Source organism: Paracoccidioides lutzii, assembly GCF_000150705.2.
Source record: "Paracoccidioides lutzii Pb01 unplaced genomic scaffold supercont2.26, whole genome shotgun sequence".
NCBI classification, from domain to species: domain Eukaryota; kingdom Fungi; phylum Ascomycota; class Eurotiomycetes; order Onygenales; family Ajellomycetaceae; genus Paracoccidioides; species Paracoccidioides lutzii.
The window spans coordinates 346,158-367,890 of record NW_015440972.1 but is presented as its reverse complement, the minus strand read 5'-3'; the positions used below and the strand labels follow the sequence as shown (position 1 = coordinate 367,890).

General features: G+C 44.3%; 7 protein-coding genes and 1 non-coding gene across 8 annotated transcripts; 5 read left to right on the top strand and 3 right to left on the bottom strand.

Annotated features, from left to right (window-relative positions):
• Positions 1–2,370: 2,370 nt before the first annotated feature.
• Positions 2,371–3,978, top strand: PAAG_07669 (mannan polymerase II complex ANP1 subunit; the record flags this gene model as incomplete). Its single annotated transcript, XM_015846293.1, has 5 exons — positions 2,371–2,582; positions 2,672–3,297; positions 3,390–3,437; positions 3,500–3,715; positions 3,812–3,978. 5 exons carry the CDS (start codon positions 2,371–2,373, stop codon positions 3,976–3,978), a joined length of 1,269 nt encoding a protein of 422 aa, XP_015700776.1.
• Positions 3,979–6,371: 2,393 nt separating this feature from the next.
• On the bottom strand, positions 6,372–8,831 carry PAAG_07666 (hypothetical protein; the record flags this gene model as incomplete). The annotated part of the gene is made up of 6 exons (XM_015846292.1): positions 6,372–6,666; positions 6,943–7,013; positions 7,078–7,170; positions 7,251–8,035; positions 8,099–8,548; positions 8,648–8,831. 6 exons carry the CDS (start codon positions 8,829–8,831, stop codon positions 6,372–6,374), a joined length of 1,878 nt encoding a protein of 625 aa, XP_015700775.1.
• A 520-nt stretch (positions 8,832–9,351) lies between these two features.
• Positions 9,352–11,320, top strand: PAAG_07665 (4-coumarate-CoA ligase; the record flags this gene model as incomplete). The annotated part of the gene is made up of 6 exons (XM_002790320.1): positions 9,352–9,856; positions 10,000–10,022; positions 10,073–10,109; positions 10,171–11,039; positions 11,153–11,189; positions 11,253–11,320. The coding sequence occupies 6 exons, from the start codon at positions 9,352–9,354 to the stop codon at positions 11,318–11,320; spliced, it is 1,539 nt and encodes a 512-aa protein (XP_002790366.1).
• Positions 11,321–12,016: 696 nt separating this feature from the next.
• On the bottom strand, positions 12,017–13,166 carry PAAG_07664 (hypothetical protein; the record flags this gene model as incomplete). Its single annotated transcript, XM_002790319.1, has 5 exons — positions 12,017–12,046; positions 12,113–12,127; positions 12,290–12,438; positions 12,560–12,615; positions 12,928–13,166. 5 exons carry the CDS (start codon positions 13,164–13,166, stop codon positions 12,017–12,019), a joined length of 489 nt encoding a protein of 162 aa, XP_002790365.1.
• Positions 13,167–13,781: 615 nt separating this feature from the next.
• On the top strand, positions 13,782–13,853 carry PAAG_12444. The gene has a single exon. It is a non-coding gene; the product is annotated as a tRNA-Arg (tRNA).
• Positions 13,854–15,007: 1,154 nt separating this feature from the next.
• On the top strand, positions 15,008–15,774 carry PAAG_07663 (SUMO-conjugating enzyme ubc9; the record flags this gene model as incomplete). The annotated part of the gene is made up of 4 exons (XM_002790318.1): positions 15,008–15,045; positions 15,159–15,319; positions 15,411–15,434; positions 15,521–15,774. The coding sequence occupies 4 exons, from the start codon at positions 15,008–15,010 to the stop codon at positions 15,772–15,774; spliced, it is 477 nt and encodes a 158-aa protein (XP_002790364.1).
• A 1,286-nt stretch (positions 15,775–17,060) lies between these two features.
• On the bottom strand, positions 17,061–17,742 carry PAAG_07662 (hypothetical protein; the record flags this gene model as incomplete). The annotated part of the gene is made up of 2 exons (XM_002790317.2): positions 17,061–17,567; positions 17,683–17,742. 2 exons carry the CDS (start codon positions 17,740–17,742, stop codon positions 17,061–17,063), a joined length of 567 nt encoding a protein of 188 aa, XP_002790363.2.
• Positions 17,743–18,074: 332 nt separating this feature from the next.
• On the top strand, positions 18,075–21,059 carry PAAG_07661 (hypothetical protein; the record flags this gene model as incomplete). Its single annotated transcript, XM_015846291.1, has 1 exon — positions 18,075–21,059. The coding sequence occupies one exon, from the start codon at positions 18,075–18,077 to the stop codon at positions 21,057–21,059; it is 2,985 nt and encodes a 994-aa protein (XP_015700774.1).
• Positions 21,060–21,733: the final 674 nt, after the last annotated feature.

The following is a 21,733-nucleotide window of genomic DNA, read 5'->3' as shown; positions in this document are numbered from 1 at the left end:
AACCCCCCCCCCCCCCCAACAAAACAAAACAAACAAAATCACAAAAAAAAAAAAAAAAACAAATAAAAAAATAATAAAAATTAAACTCCCAAACAAAAAACAATAACCAATCCCCACCACCCGCCACTCCTTTAATTTGAATGAGAAAAAATAATTATTTATTCTCTACTAACCCCCGTCTGATTTCGAGAATTGATGGGTTGGGAGTGAGGTTATGGGCGGGGATGAAAAATAAATAGCTCGGAAGAATGGAGCTTTTGAGCATGGCAGGGGTGGGAGGGCGGAAGGGTTAGTTACAGAGTAAAATTGGAGTTAGTCAGCCTGTCTCCCTTCTTTATTTCCCTCTTTCTCTCCACACGTTTAAATATTCCCCTTTTCCCTTGCTAAGTAATATCTTGCTTACTCTTTGCTATTCATTGTTAAATATCTCCTGGGGAATTAATTCTGTCAAACCAATATCATGGACTCCGGTTTGGGGATCAGGTGTGATGTCAATTGAGAAGATACACGTGTGTGGGGGTGATTTGAGAGATATGCCAGTGGATGATTGAATGAATTATTTGCGTTTACAGAGAGGGTTTTTATCTATTTCCAAGGCTTCTAGGAGATATCATATATTTAGGGGTTCAGGCGAGTGTGGAGTTGGAGCAAGAATAACAAACTATACGTACGACTCCAGTGGATCTCAGACCCAGGTGGGTACGGGACGAGGCGGGAAGCAGAAAATTATATGCTTCTTATCAGTTTCTTCCTTTATGAGCATATTAAATTCGTATATATTTACCATTTATGAGGAACGAACGGGTTATCGGATATCCAAATGCGCTACAAGAAATGTTGGGATTAGCCGGGTGGGTCCCGTTCTTCTTCCTGAGTCGTCCTCGATGGGCCACCAGGGCGCCTGTTCGACCAACTGTGGTCAGGAATTAGACCAGAACTTCGCACTTTCATCTGTATCAATCCCTGAGAGATGGGGTTAATATCATTTAGATTTATCTGTCCCTGCTGGGCCAATTGGGCCAAGAGTTCAAGAAGAAACAAGTGTAGAGAGTAACTAATTTGGCTAGGTAGGAGGTTATATCAATACTGCGCAGCCGCATTGTTTGGTTATTGCTATACATGATCATTATACCGTTCTTCGGGAGTAAGGGCTCCCGAAGTCTAATATGACGTACATATCCGGCTTCCGCAGAATCTTCCAGGGGAATGAATGCAGTATTTGCTGGTCTAGCTGGTATCAATCTGCAGGCGAGTGGAACCAGCCGGTTGAAGCTGCAAAACCTTCTCGCCTGGGGAATATTAAGTTATGCATATTGGAGAGAGGAAGCGGGGAGCCTGGCATAGCCACAAGACCATCGAGCTCAAACTGAGAGGCTTTCTTCTTAAAGAAGCCAGTTTGAGCTTTGCCTTGTGGGTGTAGACAAACAACTTCCAGTCGCGGGATGGAGTAGTTATATAAAAGCAAACCTGGACCCCCCGGGGCCTTCTGGGTCCCACAGCCTGGTCCCACAGCCCGCCTTGACTTTGACTTATGTCATTGATCGTCTACTATAGCAAACTAAATTAAAACTCACTAAGGAACTCACCAGTTATCTAAGACAGTTAGCAGCAGCTACGGTTGCCCAGTTGGAAGCTCCCCCCCCTTCCAAGGTTTTTTTGTATCTCCCTTCTTAGCTTGCATCAAACTCGGTTAGGATCGAAGACACCAAGGTTTGTATATTAGCTGACTCAGCACTCCACTGCCATCAGCCAATCACAGCTCGTCTTCCTCTTCGCGCAAGCAGGGGCCTTCCCGAATCACGTGAACCGCAGCTTCGTAATGCCTTTCCACGCAGATTCCCCCTTTAACATCCAACCAACGTCCCTCGACTCCGTTTTCTTCCTTTAAGTCCTCTCCTCTTCTCTTCTCTTCTCTTCTCTTCTCTTCTTCAGCTGGCGCTCACTCGTTTTGGCGGCCTTCTCCCTTTTACCTGTTCCCAGTGGGATCCCGGCAATTGATCCCAATTCTCCCGCTCAACACTCCCAACTCATCTGCCCTTCGACTTCGAACAATCTGATCCGCAACGCTAATCGTAACCTCGCGTCCTCTTTGACTTTTGCCAACTCCAGGTGAAAAGAGAGATAAAAAGAATAGCCAGGATATATCATCTGTCCACTCTTCGCAATCACGCACGGAAAGGCCACGGCATCCGCAGCTGGCGAGCTGGCGACGACAAAGCTGAGGGCATTGACAGACCCGGGTTTCGCAGACGAAAGCTTATCGTGATAACATAATCGAGACTGGTCCCCCTCCTTCTCGCTGCGTCCTTTTTAATCTTCTCCCCCCCACCTCCTCCCCCAGCCATCCTCCTCGGCTCTGTCATCCGTTCTATGGTAGTTCCCCTCCGGTCAGCACAGGTCCATCTCGATATGTTGCTTCCCAAAGGTGGCGTTACATGGAAATCGGCCAAGGCCAGAATGCCTCCTGTTAGGTTTCTTGTCTCTGTGATCTCTCGGCCACGATTTCTCATCTCTGTTGTCCTCACGGGTCTGGTGCTGCTGCTATGGAAGGGTCTCAGCAGTTCTGCGGCGGAAATGCAGAGGTATGCTTTGTCTGCCCTGTGGGGATCTTAAAATCTTTATTTTGGTTAAGATGGAAATGCTAACGGATTCTGGATCTCTCCTCGTTTAGTTTCTATTGCTTTGGACCTTCAAAGTCCCCCGTAGAAATGTCTGCAAATGAACTGGTCGATTGGAACGCACATCTCCAAACGCCAGTATTATTTAACCATCACGAGGCCTATCAGCTCAACTCTTCTACTATCCAAACTGTCGACTTGAACACTGTTACCAGCACTCCGAAGGCTGTTTTGAATGGCGAACGTGTCCTTATTGTTACTCCTCTCCGAGATGCCTCTCCGTATCTCAATAAGTACTTCGATCTTGTCAGCGAATTGACCTATCCCCATCACCTGATCGATATCGCCTTTTTGGTCGGCGACTCAGCTGATGACACTCTGGCTGTTCTATCGGCGGAGCTTGACCGGATACAGAAGTCTGAAAAGACGGCCTTCCGCAGTGCTTTGATTGTTCAGAAGGATTTTGGAGCAACAGTTAGCATGGAGGTCAACTCAAAACATGGTTTCGCGGCGCAAGGGCCACGACGTAAAGCGATTGCGAAAGCCCGGAATTTTCTGCTTAGTGCGGCGTTAAAGCCGGAACATTCGTGGGTCTACTGGCGCGACGTTGATATCGTTGATAGCCCCAAGAGAATCATTGAAGATTTCGTTGCGCATGATAAGGATATTCTTGTGCCAAGTACGTCATTGTTTGTTTTCTTTTTTCTTTTTTTTTTTTTTTTTTCACTTGGAGCCGTTATTATAGAATCCAACTAACAGGGTTATATATAGATATCTGGTTCCATCGCTACGAAAATGGAAGGGATATCGAAGGAAAATGTACGCATTGGATCCCTGAGACGGGGTTTTGATTATGCTGTTTTGCTAATATGAGATTCTAGTCGACTACAATTCGTGGCGAGAAAGTGAGAAAGGTTTGAAGTTGGCGGCTAGTCTTGATAAAGACACTATTTTGGCAGAAGGCTACAAGGAATATGACACTGGCCGCGAATACCTCGTCTCAATGGGTGACTGGAGAAACAACAAGGACCAGGAGGTCGAGTTAGACGGTATTGGAGGCGTCAATATAATTGTGAAGGCTGATGTGCATCGAGCAGGTAAACGTTTCTTTCTTTTCAATTTTTCTTCTACGATATACCCCCACCCGTTCTCTTCCATCTGGTATATACAAAATGCTCACTCTTGAAATTCAGGGATCAACTTCCCATGCTATGCCTTCGAAAACCAGGCCGAGACAGAAGGATTTGCCAAAATGGCCAAACGAGCAGGCTATCAAGTCGTCGGTTTGCCCAATTATGTCGTATGGCACATCGATACCAAGGAAAAGGCAGGAAACCTGGGCGACCGACCAGCTTATTAAGGGAATGATCCGGTATTGCGACAGCCAATGTGTGGCCGGGGCCCCTTCATGGTTCCTCTTTTGACCTATAATCCCTTTACTAGACGTGCATACACCAACAAACTTTTTCTTGTCACATCTTTGGTAATTCACCCCCTATTCCCTTACTTAACCCACACCCTCCAGAAAGGGAACGAACCCTCAATTACGGAAAGAAAGGCTTTCAACTCACCACCAGCATATGCAATGCTATACGCACCTCGGTGCGGTATTTAGTTGCCAGCACAGGACGGGAAAAATATAAATATTTATAACTTAATGACCCTCCCCCTTGTGTAATACATGTTTATTTTTTTTGTCTACCTCTTCTCTTCTGCCCATTGCTCTTGCGATTTCATGGAGAAAAATACTACCATAACTGGTATTCCATTATTTCCCGACTCAGCACTTTCACTCTTACTTTTTGCCTTTGCTTCTTACCCCCCATTTTGTTTTGTTTTGTTTTGAGCTGTGACCTACATTATCTATTTTTTATCACTTTTTCTATTTTCTCTTTTATTTCCCTTTATTATACTCATCCGGCGCCATGGGGAAACAGGGACTTCAACTTCCTTTTTTTTTTTTTTGTCGTTGTCATTATTCAAGTGTGGCTGGTAATGTGTGGTCAGCACATTATAGTGCCTAATGTTGCATCAGGGTGAAAATTTTCGTTTTTTCTTCCCTTCCTCCCTCCTTTTTGCCTAGCTTTCTTATGTTACTCGTGGAAAAGAAGTGTAGGTTGTTTTTTCTTTTTCTTGTACTTATTTGTTGTGATTCCATGCTTGTTTTTTATAGACTTGTCTAAGTAACTTATATTTTCGCTACAATACTTCTGGACCTTAAAATTCCTCATATCCTTCATACACTTTATCCATACGTCTCTAAAATATTTCTCCTATCCCTTCCTCCCTTTTTGCTTCCTGTCCCTCCCTTGGCTTTCTTTTGGAAATGGAACATGTGTGTAATTGATGCCTTTCTGTCCGGTTTTCCCCTTCTTGAGCTTTTATCTTGCCTTCAAAAAGAGGAGAGGAGATACTGGGGAAAAGTCGAGGTACCTATCTATGTAATCATTCTATTTCGCTCTTCCTATACCTCTGGCAGTTTTCGTTTTCTTGGTACCCTGACTTATATTCTGTAGTTGTGAAGAGAAAAGGAGCTGATAGTTATCTCCCCCCTATACGTATGGATATGTGAGTATATACAATACTTTACACGGTGATTTTTTTTTATCCCTTTTTATTCAGCTTTTTATCTGAAATTGGTTCAATTTTTAGTAATGATAAACTGGAGGCTGTTTATTGTTTCGTGCTGCTTGTATCTTCCGGCCTCTATTGTGTTTTGTATAGCTCTAGATGCTCAAATCAGCCAGCCCCAAAACTTACGCGCTCTCTCGAGGAAACAAGTGGTTAACATGGTGCGCATGGGTTATGGAATAACCAACGCATTCTACGACCCTTTAGACCTGCCAGTCCATGTTGGCTGCTGCAAAACAGAGGTGAAGATCACAAACTGACGCCTCTCAATTGCGCGTAAGCGAAGGGCGCGTAGTTGGTGGCTTTGAAGGGACTGTAGAAATATCGAGGGCATTATCACTCTTCCTGATAGTGTATCACTACCTTGCCATGCTTACCTCAAAAGAGGAAGTACGGGAATATCTTTCCGGTCGATGGTTTCAAAAGGCATTCTGCAAGCATAAAGATTACTTTCAGGATGACTCCAGTTTTCCACCTCTTGTCAGACAATGGCTGCTTGTTGCTGCTGTTATCGTTGCACAGGTTCCATCTAAGGTCAGGGGCAGTGTAATGAATAGAGTTATCTGGGAGATGTTCGTGTCCACGATACACAAGCAAGATGGCCTCTGTGCTATTTGAGTATTCCCTTCAACATGTAATATGGAGGAAGACAGGCGGGGATATTGATTATTCTGGAGAACTTAGAACATATATACGTATGCATACTTACCAACTCTATTTTCCATGCCTTTCCCACATTATCTGCCTCTTCTTTGAGCATCAGCTCTTCTTCAAGAATCACGAAAATCGAACCGTTAATCAAAAGGACACATCAAAGGGTTAGAATGCGAAGATACCCTCTCCATCGCAAGCTAGACAATTGTTGTTGCCTGTCTCACCCACTCAACATCCATCGAGCATACACATAACCCCACGAGAAGCGAGAAGCTCCCCAACATCCTTTTGCCATATCATCCTAAACCCCCTTCCAAAATCAAACAAAGTCAACACCCATAAAATCGATTCGTAAAATTAAAAACAAACTCAACCCGCCCGGCCCCGCCCCGTTATGTGCCATAAAATCCACTGGTGCCATGCTCTCTGCGGCCATGGAACTTCCGACTCTTCTAACACCAACGGCATTCAGAATAACAACTTGCCCTGCGACGCAGCGATGCGGTCAGGAACCGCGTGCGCAAAGGTTGAGGAGGTGCGCATTCCGATGTATGGGATGTGTGCGCGCTGTAGGAATTTGAAGGGTGAGACTTTTAAAGGTGTGGAAAGGAGGGCTGAGGTGGAGAAGGAGAGGTGCAAATAGGAACGAGGGGGTGATGGCGGAGATAGAGGGAGATGGCTTGTGCGCGGAGGTGGCCAGTTGAGGAGGGATTGAGAGTGATTGAGAATTGCTAGATCTGAGGAAGTGTAGTGGTGGAGGTATCTGATAAGGGACACGAATTTAATATAGACTGGCGGGTATGTCTCTACTTTACACGTTTTGAAAACAATAGGTTAAATTTATGGCGTGTAAATCCAGCGTGGAACAAGACTTATATGTAAGATGGGCTTCATAGAGTGCCACTTGAAATGATACAAGTGGTGGGGATGTGTTCTTCACCAAAATCATCATGCAAAAGAGAGACAAGGAGGAAGAGAGCAAGTCAAAAAATAAATACGAGACGCCCGTATCACCTATTCGTATATGCCCTGTTCAAACCTTTCGACATCGAAAAACCGTGCCGTTATGGTATTTCCGTTGAAAATCCGCCCTTCAAGTGCATTGACCGCCTATCATTCTTTAATTAGGGACCATGGTTGAAAAAATCCAATCACTCCGGGGCTAGTAACTTACTCGCAATGCGGAAAGCTGACTCGTAAACTTTACAAATACGGGAATTGTCCCCGTGGCGTTGCGATCGATGAAGACCCGTTCCACTCTTCCGTACTATTACATAGCATATTTGTTAGCAACAACATCAACAAAAGCCGAGACCTCATTTTCTCAGGGAGTATAGCCCCAAATACCTTTTCAGCACACTCGTCTCCAATCTCTTGCATCAAACCTCCACCTTCACCACCCTCAAGCTCTGCATCCAGATCCATGCCGTCAACCATGCCGTGAAGCACTACCACTTCACTCATTCGCCCGAATTTGCCATCATCTGATGCCTTCTGTTTTCCACCGATAATCTTAGCTCTTCCAGCGGGGGTTGCAAAGCCTCCACCCTCAGAATCCGGTTTTTTCTTTTGTTTTTCTAGCTTGACCTGTAAGGGTTTGACTATGCCTTCCCCACTGGCGCCCAAACCGGACCCCTTGGTCCAACCATACTTTGTGAGTAGCCTCTCTGCAAATCCTTTCTGGCCGGGTCGAAGGGATCGGGGCGCTTCTCCGTCTGCTTCTTGTTTACTGTCTTCCTCTTCCGCAAAAGTCGCCTCCAGCTCTGCTTCCGTCGCAGGAATCTCTTCAGGAGCTGGGGGTAACGTGTAACGGACTGGGGCTCTAGATATGGTGGCAGAATAAAAATTTTGGCCAGACGGAGTGACTGGAGGAGGAGTAGGTTGATATGATGAAGGTAGGGGCACAGAAGGACTAGGTATATTTGTCGGGTTAGTATCTGGTGTTGGATAAATATTCTGACTCAACCGGAGCCGTCGAGCATATGCATCTTCCCCAGTTGCATCATCTGGGATTGGTGCTGAAGGCGCCGGAGCGGATTCTGATGAACCTTCCGAATCCTGCTGTGCAGGGCGAGGTTCATTAAGGTTTGGAGGAGGAGCAAAGTTGAGCCCTGGAGGCACAAATCGTCGTTCTGTATATGAACGTTAGAAAAAGCAGAATTCCATCAAATGGTAAAGAATTAGCCGAGTCTTACGGTTTCTTGGTGATCGTGAATAGTCCTCATCACTATCCATATCACTGCTTGTTCTAGCCATCCGATGTGCATATAGCCGGTCCTTCCATTCTCGAACTTCCCGTATTTTTTCCTCACTGTGCCTGTATGCTTCATAGATATTTGGTCGCGAAGGGTCGTAAATATCATCCCAATTCTGGAGATTTGTTTCTTCCTCCCGATTCTTCTTGCGCTTTTTGCGGCCACCCCGCTGTCGTTTTTCTCCGTCATAAAATCCGTTCACATCGTCATCGTCAGCTGTTGTAGCCCAATCTGCAAGTGTCGTCTTTGCAACAGGTTTGGCAAGAGTTCCAACCACAGGAGATGTGCCAGTCGCGGATCCAATTACAGGAGCCTTGGGAACTCCGGATTTAGGTTTAGCTTTTTGGGAAGCCAACTGAGGCCTTTTGGTAGGCTGAAACCGTAGAGAAGCTGATTATTCCATGGAACAAGGCCAACAGCACAAACGAGTGAGCAAATAAAATCGGGGATATTAAGAATGAATGGTCGGGGAAGGGCAAATTTGGCTACCAGAACTTATCTGCTGCTTCTTTGAAGCTGCATCGTTTTGTTGTGCTTCAGTTTCCCCGGCTTGCTTAAACACAACTGGAGCACGCGAAATAGTTCCAGGGGCGAAACTGCTATCTGAAGACGGATCAAGCAAGTTGGCGTAAAGCGACATCAAACCACCCTCTGGGGGAGGATGGGAAGCCATGCTGAGTAGCAAGAATTAGGCTCGACGGCTGCTCATAAATGCCAGCACAATAAATGATTAGCGGCAACAAACACGCTGGGTATCTACAAGGCATAGACACCTACACGCCGTGGTGCGAAAATAGATTGCTTGTTTGAACTGTACGTGTTTTTGTCGTCGTTCCGTCGCAGACGCAGGGAAATTTCAAGTGAAGAAGTCGGGATACTTGGCAGCTTTGCAGTGTTTGCAGTTGACTGGGAATATGTTTTATCCGCACCACGTCATCGGTTAGCTAAGCTTTTATTTGTCATGAGATTAGTTAACTAGTTAAACTAGTAAACGAAGTAGTTTCGGAGTCATAGCAAAATTAGTTAAACAGCAGCATCAAAGATCTTTGAGTTGCACTAGTATGATTCATACTTGATTTTAATTTTAGTTATTCAGTTCATAAGATACTTATTCCATTCGTTTGATTTACAGTATGATATTGGGTTTTAGATTTTAGATTCTGTCTTAAATTTGGTATATTCCATCTTCAGCGATGTCTACTTTAGCAAATTCATTCCCGGACAACACGTCCACAGCGATTATCGTTCCCGGCAAACTGCCGGTATTAATTTCATATCAGCGACTGTGTTCCGACGTCCTGTCATTCCAAGCGAAACTTGCCAAGCTGGGGATTTCGCCAGGGGCAGCTGTTTCTATAGCGCTGACCAATTCCTACGAGTTCATCGTCTCCTTCCTCGCCGTTTCATTGCAGAGAGCAATTGCAGCGCCTCTAAATCCAGCATATAAGCAGGATGAGTTCGAATTCTACATTGATGACTTGAGTTCTGCATTGGCGCTTGTCCCTAAGGGCTCTTTGGGAAATGATGTACCCGCTGTCCGTGCTGCTAGAAAATATTCTGCTGCCATCGCTGAATGCTATTGGAATGGAGAGGAGGTGGTTTTGGACGTGAAGGAGATTGGGAAATTGGCCGCAAAGGGCGGTTTTAAGAGGGAGGAGCCTCGGCCTGATGACATCGCCTTGGTGCTCCACACATCTGGTAAGTAAGTTTTAAGCAGTAGTGGTCAGGAATTTGGACGGCTGCAAATCGAATTATTGAATCCTCTCAATGTCGCAGTTTAAGACGTTCCTCTGCCGTTCATTTGTAAATAAAGGGTACAAGAATGCTAATATCTATATCAGGGACGACTGGCAGGCCGAAAGCTGTAAGTTGACAAAAGATCATCCGTTAGAATATTCTGCTCATGATATCTAGGTACCCTTGACCCACCGGAATCTTATAAGGACCATGGGTATGTTCAATTGTTGAAAGCCATTTGATTTTCAATGTCTATGCTAACAAAATTACTTCAGAAAATATCAAAGAAACATACAAACTCACGGAGAGGGACCGGACGCTGCTTGTGATGCCTCTATTCCATGTTCATGGCTTGCTAGCGGCATTCCTTGCACCCCTGCTCTCGGGAGGCTCTGTCATCGTTCCCGAAAAATTCTCAGCTTCGTCATTCTGGTCTGAATTTATTATGTACAAGGCAAACTGGTACACCGCAGTACCTACTATTCACCAGATCCTCCTTAAGACTCCACTCCCTAATCCTATGCCGAAAATACGATTCATTCGCTCCTGCTCCTCCCCATTGTCCCCCAAAACTTTCCATGAATTGGAGAAAACTTTCCATGCCCCAGTTCTGGAGGCTTATGCGATGACAGAAGCAGCGCACCAGATGACGAGCAATCCCCTGCCTCCAGGGAAACGACAACCAGGAACCGTTGGTATAGGCCAGGGCGTGGAGGTTAAAATCCTCGACGAGGACGGAAACGAAGTTCCTCAGGGTTTTGAAGGGGAAATCTGTGTTCGTGGAGAGAATGTCACCAAGGGATACCTCAATAACCCTGCAGCAAACGAATCATCCTTCACGAAATCTGGCTTCTTCCGCACAGGCGACCAGGGAAAGAAAGACAAGGATGGTTATGTCTTCATTACGGGGCGTATTAAGGAGCTAATCAATAGGGGGGGTGAGAAAATCAGCCCTATTGAGCTTGATAACATAATTGCGCATAACCCCAATGTGGCGGAAGCAGTATCTTTTGCTATTCCAGACGCCCACTATGGTGAAGACATAGGGGTAGCAGTTGTCTTGAAACAAAAAGGAAGTATGTCGGAAGACAAACTGAAATCATGGATTGCTCCCAAGGTTGCCAAATTCAAGATTCCGAAGAAGGTACTGTTTAGATATATTTCACTAATCATCCCCCGTTTTCTAGAAAAAGCCCAAAGTTGTTCCTATTTTCTTAATACACATTTAACTAACATATATCATTGTTTTCTTTGCAGATATGGATTCTCCCCGAAATCCCTAAAACAGCAACTGGTATCTAAGCTTTCTCTACCATCCATCGATCATTTTCCATCTTAACTAACTCAGTATCTCCAGGTAAAATACAGCGGCGCAAAGTTGCTGAAGCGATATTAAAGAGGGAGTCCTCCAATCCAAAACTGTAAAATCAATAGCTCAATTGTGTATTCAAGTTTGCAAAGTTGACAATAGAGAGATATATGTGCAGCATATCAATCCTCATAACAGACTCCGGCCCAAGAGATAAGGCCGCTTCCACAAATCGATGGAATCTATGAAATTTTACCTGTCTAAGAATTTGTTGCACCTGGACTGAAAGAGCAGCTGGAATCAATGTTTTACTAAATAAATCTTTTTTTTTTTTTTTTTAAAAAAAAAAAAAAAAAAAAAATATTGCTTAATGTCACCGCTTTAGTTTTATTTCACATTCTCGTGTTGTATTTGATGATGATTTGTTCTCTTGGCATCTTGTGACAGTGCTATTCACGCTTGTTCTTCAGCAGAAGCAAAAAGTCCTACATGGGACATTGTTATGAAGATGAACATATATTTTGCTTACACTGTAGCCCGCCTTCCTTTTGTGTAACTGTCACTCAAAATACAAAGGCTTGAAGGAAAGCATTTTACGGTATTTAAATGAGTATAGCCGGGTTAATCAGTCCAGATTTGAAATCCGAAAATCAAAGACAACTATATATATATCTATATGCGCTTTATGATCTTGAGAAATCAGACTGTATTTATTCATAGACATATCCTTCGTGCACTCAATTGGCTCGGATTCGGCCAAAACTTCGTTCCGATAACCATGGTCGCTAAAGCGATTTCGAGAACCTCCCAGGTTACAGCGGGAGCCGTATAGCGGATTTAAACTATAGAGAATTAGTTTACATGAAATATGAAGGCGGGAGAACTTGTGAGTTGGAGGCTCAACACACCGGAGTAATTTGCATCTGGCGATTTGATTAGTATATGATTTCAGTGACACCGATCAGAAAAGTGGGAAGTTGAGAACTGAATAAGGAGGAATGACATGTGTGGGGTGTGATAAAAACGAAACAAAAAGATCAAATAATTACAAAGGGGCAGTAGGAAGGGTTCAGGAATACACATACATTGTCAATATCCCACACTCCTGACGTTGCATAGATATCCTTTGACAATTGCTCTCGCACAGCTTCAGGGGACTCAGAAACTACGATCAACACACTCCCTTTCATGGGGGGTGTCTGTCCCTCTTCAGGGTGATATTCAAGCAATGCTCCTGGAAATCCAATTGATTAACTTGATGGCTTTTGCAATTTTCCGGCTCTACGGTTCTTGCAATATCAGACACAAATTGGAGGACTTTCATCATGGTAAGTCAGGGGAGATTCATATTTTACCTCCAAGTTTGAGAAATCCGGAGTCTACTTCTGGTTTAATGTTGGCGAGGTGAACACTGCATATATGTAATTAGCTAATGTTCGTATGATTTCGAGAGAGGCAAGTCACGGCGGTGAGAAGAGGATACCAGAGGCTTAGCCTCTAGAAAAACTGTCATGAGCACAGCTATGCATATCCCTCTTACATTGATCTAATTTACATGCAATCTATAAGGCTTCCGCTGAGCCAGCCTCAGGCACGGGCGGTAGCCCGAAAGGGGTACCAGATACTCATACTCTCCTTACAGAACCCATCGCAAAGATATGCAACAAGTTATGACAAAGGAAAAAAAGAACGAAGAGGGTATATATGTGTATTCAAAACTTACTTTCGAACATCTATTCTCCTCTGCAATGACCCCTTCTTATCCGGCACAATTACCAAATACTCATTCTTCTTTCCGGCAGTCGACCCCATTTTCCGCTGCTGATGGGGGCTGATGAATGAACGTAAGAGATGGTTCGCAGCTAGAAGATTCTTTGTGGGAGAGGCAGGATAATGATATTGATACAAATGCTGAACACGACAGCGACGGTGAAGGGAGAGAAGCGGGTTTCGCGAAGCCATTGTTATACGTATCCCTTTCGCTACGGTCATCTCATGTGGGGCAATTGGAGTTCGGGAAAGATGGTATAAAAACGACGCCTTTATATTGAACTATTTATAGATCTCCTGTTTTAGGGCGCTCCTCCAATCCAACCAAAGCAAGTAACGATATTTCTCTTAAACCCTCAAAAGCCCCGTAAATACACCACTTTTAGTATCGAATTATTTTCAATTAAAATGTTACATATACACCAAAAGAGTCCCTGCATTAGGTTTTATCGCCCAAATGTCAAGCACATCGGAATTGGGTCTCGACATGGAGAAGAGATGTTGAGACAATTTGTTGGCAGATAACTATCTTTACAAAAGGAGGAGATTGCAACAGTTAGTTAGCAGAGGCACTTTCTGATAATAAATGAGCTCAATTTCATATTTTCAATTCAAAGTTCCAAACAAAACAATAATTTCTAACATTATCTGTTTCAAAATTTGATGTAAATCTGCCCAACAAATCATGTGCAGTACAAGAGCAGCACTGGGAAATTACCATATCTGGATTAGTGAACTGCTTGGCAACAGAGCATTTGTAAACCAAATTTGAAAAGTTTTTTCCAGAATTTAAAAAATCAAGTAACAGCCCTCGTAGCCCAATGGTAGGGCGTCAGACTTCTAATCTGAAGGTTGCGGGTTCGAGTCCCGCCGGGGGTAAAATTCGATTGTATCGATGTTAAATGAATTTTTACCTTGCTCTGGAAGAGAGTGTTTTTTAAGTTCTTATCTTTCACCTTTGCGTAATATTTTGGGTGGAGAAGCCTTTCGTCAAATTGGAGCCGTTTAATATTTAAATGGTTAGCAAATCTATTCATCTATTGTTTACTCTCAGGGAAATCAGCTGTAGAGGGTGTTTTCTCCAGTATGGAAATATTTATGGATCCCTCTCTTTTGCGGAAATGAAGGGAAATGTGAGCAATGATGTATGAGCTAGACTGAATTGCAGAAGTCCGAGATCAAAACATTACGAATCATCCAAGCAATTTTTCTCAGGAATGTTGTGATCAGCAATGGATCTGATTTGATATGATTTCGAGCGACGTCTTCCTTGGGGTCGCTTTCGACGGAAGGACAATACCCAGGATTGTGCCAGAGCGTCGTGATATACTTTTGCTAAGTTGAAAAACAGTGCAAGGTGTAAGAAGGCTCCAGACTCACATCTCAGAATATACTAAGAAATTGAACTAATGATCTGCATAATATTATACGACGTCCAGGAGAAGCTGAAGACATTCTGTCTCGATCAGTGCACTGTCATATATATATTGAAAATATTAATCAGGACGATGGAGGAGGCAAAGAGGAGACAAGAAAAAAAAAAAAAGAAACTATACAAAAGAATACACACTTTCTTTAATCATCAACTGGTAGAAATAATTCTCACCTCATCATAGAGTGTAGTTCCCACAAACAAAATTCAACAGCTGTTTCTGTTCCCTCAAGTTCAGATCAACAAGAAAAGAAGGTTGAGAAGGTGGTTAAGCGCCCTAGCCGCCAACAAACCATATTGGATGGTAGCTTAGCGCCTTTCCCGATGATGTTACCTGATTTGTCCCAGGCCTGAACAACTTTCCCAGTGCTTTCAGCTCAGCTTCAACGTCCTTGACTATCATAACATCACATCTTCTCTCTCTCTTTTGGTAAGGCGAAACTAATACTGTTCAACCTGGTTATTTATCACTATATCACTATACGATTAATTCTACTTTCAAAAGCTCAATTGATTATCTCTCAAAACTGCCCCTCTCTTGGATCTCCCCACCCATCCATATCCCATTCCAAGTTACAAGCATTCGAACCCATCAGCAACCATGTCATCTCTCTGCACAAATCGTCTGACTGAAGAACGGTCAGTTTGAAGCTAGCTAGAATTACAATTTTTGATTTCGATATTTGCCCTTTCTCAGCGGTTCGTTTTTTACTGACAATTCCTCAATGAGCTTTCCCTTCACAATCCTGCAGAAAGCAATGGCGAAGAAACCACCCCTATGGCTTTTATGCAAAGCCACGCAGAAACGCAGCAGGAGCGCAGGACATGCAGTATTGGCAATGTGGGATCCCCGGGAAGCCTGACACAATATGGGAAGGGGGACTATTTAAGCTGGATGTCATCTTTCCCGACGGTAGGTGTGCTGTGCTTCAACCCAAATATATATATTCACGTATTTATTTGAAAGCCGGATTCTAACTGCGATTTCTGATACCTAACTACAGAGTACCCAACCAAGCCGCCAAAGTGTATGTCGAGTCACGCTCTCGGCTTTCGCCGTTCATTCCACCATACACATCCACACACATACATACTTACTAACTTCTTTCCCAAGGCAAATTCGTGCCGCCCCTCTTCCACCCCAACGTCTACCCCTCCGGCACAGTCTGTCTATCCATCCTCAACGAAGAAGAAGGCTGGAAGCCAGCTATAACCATCCCACAAATCCTTGTTGGGATCCAAGCGCTTCTGGACGACCCGAACCCGGAGTCGCCTGCGCAGGCAGAAGCCTATACCCTATTTAAGAAAGATCGTGCTGCGTACGAGAAGAAAGTTAGACAGGTTGTTAAAGAGAATCCGGGACTGTAGTTCTCCTATCTTCTTGTTTCCTTCTGGTATACAAAGCCTACGATGCTTCTGCTATTATGATGATTATGAGGAGGAGATGAGCTGAGATGGGTGGTTGGGAATTGCTGTCCTGGCTCTGAAAGTGTATTTTACTTCTTGGTTTGTAGCAGGGCGTCCCCGGTTGTTTCTTATTTGGCGCTTTTCTTTTTCTTTTACTTTTTCTATTACCTTTTTCTATTACTTTTTTCCCCTCTATAGTTTTTCATCTTCTTGAGTATAGGAACTGGGTTAGAAGAGATCTCACAATAAATGATATCAACGAGCAACATATTCTGATAATTCTTCACCCCTGAATACAATTCCAAAATGCTTAGAAAGCTATGCTTGGGAGGGAGAGTCTTACTTCTAATTAATGTATCTTTAATTGCATCAGCATGATTTCCACATCGTAGCGGAGCGATCACTATATCTACTTAATAATCCTTATTGAATAACTCACTAATTTCCCTTTCCTTCGCTCTTCAATACCGTAAACAGGCCTGGAATTGGGAAGAATGTGCGGGGAAGTTGAGCTATCCCAGCTAGTTAGAGTTGAAACGATATAAAAGCATAGAGATCGGGATTATTTATAATCATTTATATTTAAATTGCATGGATTTACGACAGGGTTTGAACAACCAGCCAGGGCATTATGTCAAAACTGACAAGGGGAAATCGCCCTACGTAGGTGATGAACTCCATAACAGGGCATGATCTAGTTTGAAAGGTAGGTAGGTATATTTGTTCATCTTCTTATTAAATTAAGTAGTGTTGTATCTGTGGAGCACTATAAAGGAGGCAAAACGGCGTTAAGATTGCAGGGGATAAAAGAAAAAAAAAAAAAAAAAAAAAAAAAAAAAAAGAAAAAGAAAAGAAAAATGAGCAGGTCTCTCCCGGCTCAATCAAGGTTAACTACTGTTTTCAGTTAGCTCGCCAGTCCTGAAACCCTATCTTATCACAAAATTTGTCCAACCCTTCTATCACGTGACGTATATTCCGCCATTCCCATAGTTTCATGAAATCTTTGCAATCCATCAAGCAAGCTTGTCATTCTGTCAGGTTATGAGACCTTGTTTTTGCACTCAAATGCTGTCAATTCAGAAGTTAATTTTATCAAAATCAACAACTGCTTGCTTTATTTAATTTATATATTATATTATATTTTAAATATTTGTTATATATTAAAAGATCTACTTTTTATTTTTATTTGAAAAAGTTTAATATTTATTTTTTCAATGATGTGTAGTTAAAAGAAAATATAAAATTTTCTAAAAGAGTGCGCTAAGTTCTCCTCCCTTGGAGGACCCTAATTGACGCTCATCTGAATCACCGCGTCTACTGGTCGATGGTCGTCTGCAACCTTGGAACCCAGAATGAGAGGGACGGGCTAAGCGATCTTTTTGACTGGGGTGTTTGAAAAGAGACGCTATTCGATGAGCAGCGCCCATGAACCCTGGCTTTGGCGTATAGAGCCTGTTTTGAGGACAGTTCTGACGACTAGGATTGGTTAAGCTGTCGTTAATTGACTTCAAACTCTCAGCGGCGAAAGGCGGCGGCGGCCTACAGGCTGAAGGCAGAGAGACCTTGTGGTTAATCCTCCACGCTGACCAATGAATGATGTGTGGGAACCGTGGATGGCGTCTCATAATTGCATCGACTACTGTGTACTCCATTAATGGACTGCCAAATTGTCGATCTTTTAAAATAACCCAATGGGCCACGGCAAGACAAGTAACTAAGGCGTAAAAACGATAACGAGAGGACATCAGTTGCACCTACGAAACATTGTTCGGGGTTTTTTGGGGCTTATGTCAGCCAGAACTCTGGTTTCGTTGCTCGGCAACTATTTCATTGAGGCTTTGTTGACAATTAAATCATATTTCACAACACCTTCCCAGGATCTAGATAATGGTTGTATCCCAAGTTTCTAATATCTTTAGCACTGAGCATGGCGGAAGGAGATAGCTGAGTCTCCGCTTTGCTTTCCTACCCGAATCAATCAGTAGCAGAAGAGGGGTTGGGATTATCTTCTGTCTCTTTGTTCGCCATTATTCTTCCGTTCGGCTTACCACCCACAATCCTGAGTCTGACGGTGAATTACATCAAGAGGATGTATTGACGTTGCATCTACCAAGCTGAACTGTTGTACGTAGGACCCAGCTAACAGCGCACCGCTGCATTGACCAGGTCCCCCCCCATGGTTCGTTCCAATATTGGCTTTAGGAATTACAAACGCAAGGATATGTTGCCAAGCCACCTCCAGCTAGTGCAAGCGGTTCAAAATGCTCAGAACGATGATCCTTCTAGACTTTACCGTGGCCGGGTTCCTATCTCTTCTGATCGGGAAAGCAATCGCCAAACTGCCCTACAACCCCTCATATATCAGCAACCCGACTTCTGAGAACCAGACCGAGTTGTACATCCTATCTCCTCGTTTGGCCCCATCGACAGGATTCCGACTTCAGTCTTTGAATATTTCAGCTCCCTTCAACTCTTCCGAGCTCCCGATCACAGAACTTTCGGACAATGTACCTTTCGCTACGAATGATGGTGAGCAAACATTCATTGCAACCACCGATGCAGAGGGTGTCTTGACGGTTTATACCGGGGACTGTCATACAAACACTTCCAGCGTTTGGAGGCTTCTGCCAGGCAATGGGGTGTCGAGTGGCAACTTCCAATGGCAGAAGTCATCAGTCCATGGCGATGAGGGGAACCCCGGACCAGCGTTCTTGTCATCAGCAATTACATATCCTGCAACTGGAGATGCGCCACGGCCCGACCTCTTTGTTTTCGGGGGGATGTGTCCGTTTACGGCGAGCAGGAAGGATGACGACTGGGTCTCTTCTGCCAACTATTCCCAAACTATGGTATCCCTCACCACGGAGGGATCGTCATCAAACCCGTCTTATCAGGTTCGAATCGTGACTTCACAATCTCCTCCGGTCGCCGAAGCAGGATTTGCCATGACACCGATGATTCCAGCTTATTCGAATTCCTCGAGTGGTAAACTCCTGGAGCATCGGAGTTTCGTTCTCACTGGTGGACATACCCAAAATGCCTTTGTCAGTATGTCCCAGGTTGCACTCTTTTCCCTCCCTGAAGCTACTTGGAATTTTGTTTCTGTGAGTCAGAAAGACATAAATTTCCCCAAGCTAGATTTGGGCGATATCGACGGAATAGAACCGCGTTCTGGTCATACCGCAGTTATGACGCCAGATGGGAGCAAAATCATTGTTTTTGGAGGGTGGGTTGGCGACATCAGCACTCCCGCTCATCCTCAGCTTGCGATTCTTGAAGTTGGAAAGTCGTATGGAGGAACGGGAGACTGGAGATGGACAGTCCCTCAGCAAAACGTACTCGGACCAAAAGATGGCACCGGAATTTTTGGCCACGGTGCGGCAATGCTCCCCGGAGGTATTATGTTGGTAGCAGGGGGGTATAGTATTCATCAGTCAACATTAAAACAATCCTTTACAACGCTTATCGCCAATAAGCAGGGATATCTCTTCAACACATCTTCGGGTAGTTGGATTGCTTCTTACATTCCGGTAAACCGGATGGAAGCTAGCTCCATAAAGATGCATGGGCCACTGTCGTCGACCGCTCAGAAGGCTGGCCTTGGGATGGGTGTCGGAATTGGGATTATAATTGTTGCTGCGTTAATCTCTTTTATTTACCGTATCAGTTCTCGTCACTCGCGGGAACATCGGAGAATTCGAGAACAGGAATTGCGAAGGCTTGCTCTAGGAGCGGAACGTCCACATTTTGACTTATCCGGGAACATTCATGACCCGGTGAGTCACGTAACAACAGATAAACTGTCTCCCCATCCCAATACTCACTTTTGGTTTGACGATGAAATGGGCAGAAGGCTGCATGGCTCGCAAAAACCTGGCGCGCTCGCTGCAGAAAGAACTGAACTGCTTGTGGAAACATCGAGTCCCACAAGAGGGCTTCGAAGAGGTATGCATTCCCGAGGATATCAACCAGCATCGCACTATGACAATTCGAGAAGAAATGTGGGATTCAATGCTATACATCCCATCGACGAAGGAGACGAGTATGAAGACTCTCGAGAAGATGAAGCCATCGCTGCAGAGAAGAGAGAAACACATCGCGAGAACAGGAGCTCTGTAATCTCCAATCCTTTCCATGACTCTGCCCAATACAGTGAGTCCCACAGTGCAGGCCATACGCAGCGGCGAATGTCGGCGTTTTATGAAAACCCCGCACCCCTCGAATGGATGGATGACACCAATGCCAATGGTTCTGGTAACCGCTGCCTGTCACTTAATAAAAGTGACCGTACGCTCTCTAACTTATCTGAGGCTTCCGGTTCATCCTTGTCGGTATATTCTCATCAAACGAATCCTCTATATCTGAACAAAAATTTGGCGCCAATGCTTAGCTTTCGGTCTCAAAGGAATGGGGGAACCGCTGGTTCTTCTTCCATTGGTTACGAGCCAATTCGTAGCTCGTCCCCAGAAAAGCACAATCAATGCCAATTGCATCTACAACCCACAACTTCTAGTAGTTTCAATCCAGTTAACGATCTATCCCCCGAGATGACACAAACCTCAAACACAACAATTACACCCTTGAATTTTGCACATAACAGTTCTTTCAGCCAACTGCAGGCAGAAAGTGGGTTGCTGCTTGGCACTGCACCGTTGGAATCCTCGAAGAGAAGCTTAGACCTCTCAAAAGGCAAAGGTCTAGGATGGATTAGCAATTCCAGACGCACCATACGTTTGGTGAGGAGGACAGAAGACCCCACAGAACCATACCCTGTCTGCTCTGAAAACGTGTCGATGATGCAACGGCGACGAAGCACGAGCACGAGCACGAGCACGAACACGAGCCGTTCTAAAAGCCTATATAGCTTCCATGATGATAGAGAATCGACTGGTTTGGAAACAAACAACATTCCCCGAAGGGCTGTGAGCACCAGCTCATCCATGCTAAAGCGCAAACAAGGTGCAAAGGATTGGGATGCGAAGAGATCTTTTGCTGATACCGAGATCCTTCTAGCGCCTCGTGGTGGAAATTCTCATGCCGATGGGCCAGCGTTGTCGCATGGTGGTGCGGGTGGAATTCGAAGAAGCGATTCAGCCCATTTCTTTGATTATGATGACGAGGAGGAATGGGATGTTGAGGCTGCTGCGGAAGGGAGGCTGGTGCAGGTCACGTTCACTGTACCTAAGAAGAAGCTGAGAGTTGTCAACCCGGGCGTTGGAGATGGTGATGACAACTCTGTTAAGTAACCGGAAACTACAGAACTGACGAGTCGCGATACGGGTGATTATAGGGATGGGCAGGATCAAGGCCACCAAGAGTCGGATTCGGTTCCTGAAAAGAAAGCAGGTCGGTGATTGGCCTGCTTTTTGGCGCTGTGTTTTCAGCAGCGGGAGAGTCGATTGCTTAATTTGATTCTCCCCTCTCGTTTTCTTTTGTTGAAAATGTGATTTTTTTTTTCGACTCTCTTTGGAAGTATTTTGAAAAATCGGTTAGGGAGATGTTTTATTGATCTGTGATGTCATATTTATGTGGCTATTTTTAGATGTATGTGGTGGACGATATGATTTTGATGATACCAAGAACTTTGCGAAGGCACATATATGCTGGCGAGTTTGTGGCGTGGTTTCTTTGAATGATGGGCTTCTATTTCATGTTTTCCTATCTTTTCCCTTGCAGAGAGAGACATCGCCATTCCATCACCCATTCAATTCTTAATGTGTATAAGCGTGAAATCTATTAGCTATATATCTATCATAATTCATTCAGAGCTCTGTCAGGTACTTCAATACATATATGTTGTTACACTTACGTTCACCTGCCGTAACTAGATACCGTGTTTTAATCTTACTGCCAAATATCCGGATTTTATGCACATTCATATGCATGTGATCCCCGCCAAAATCATACAGCAAACGGTGAA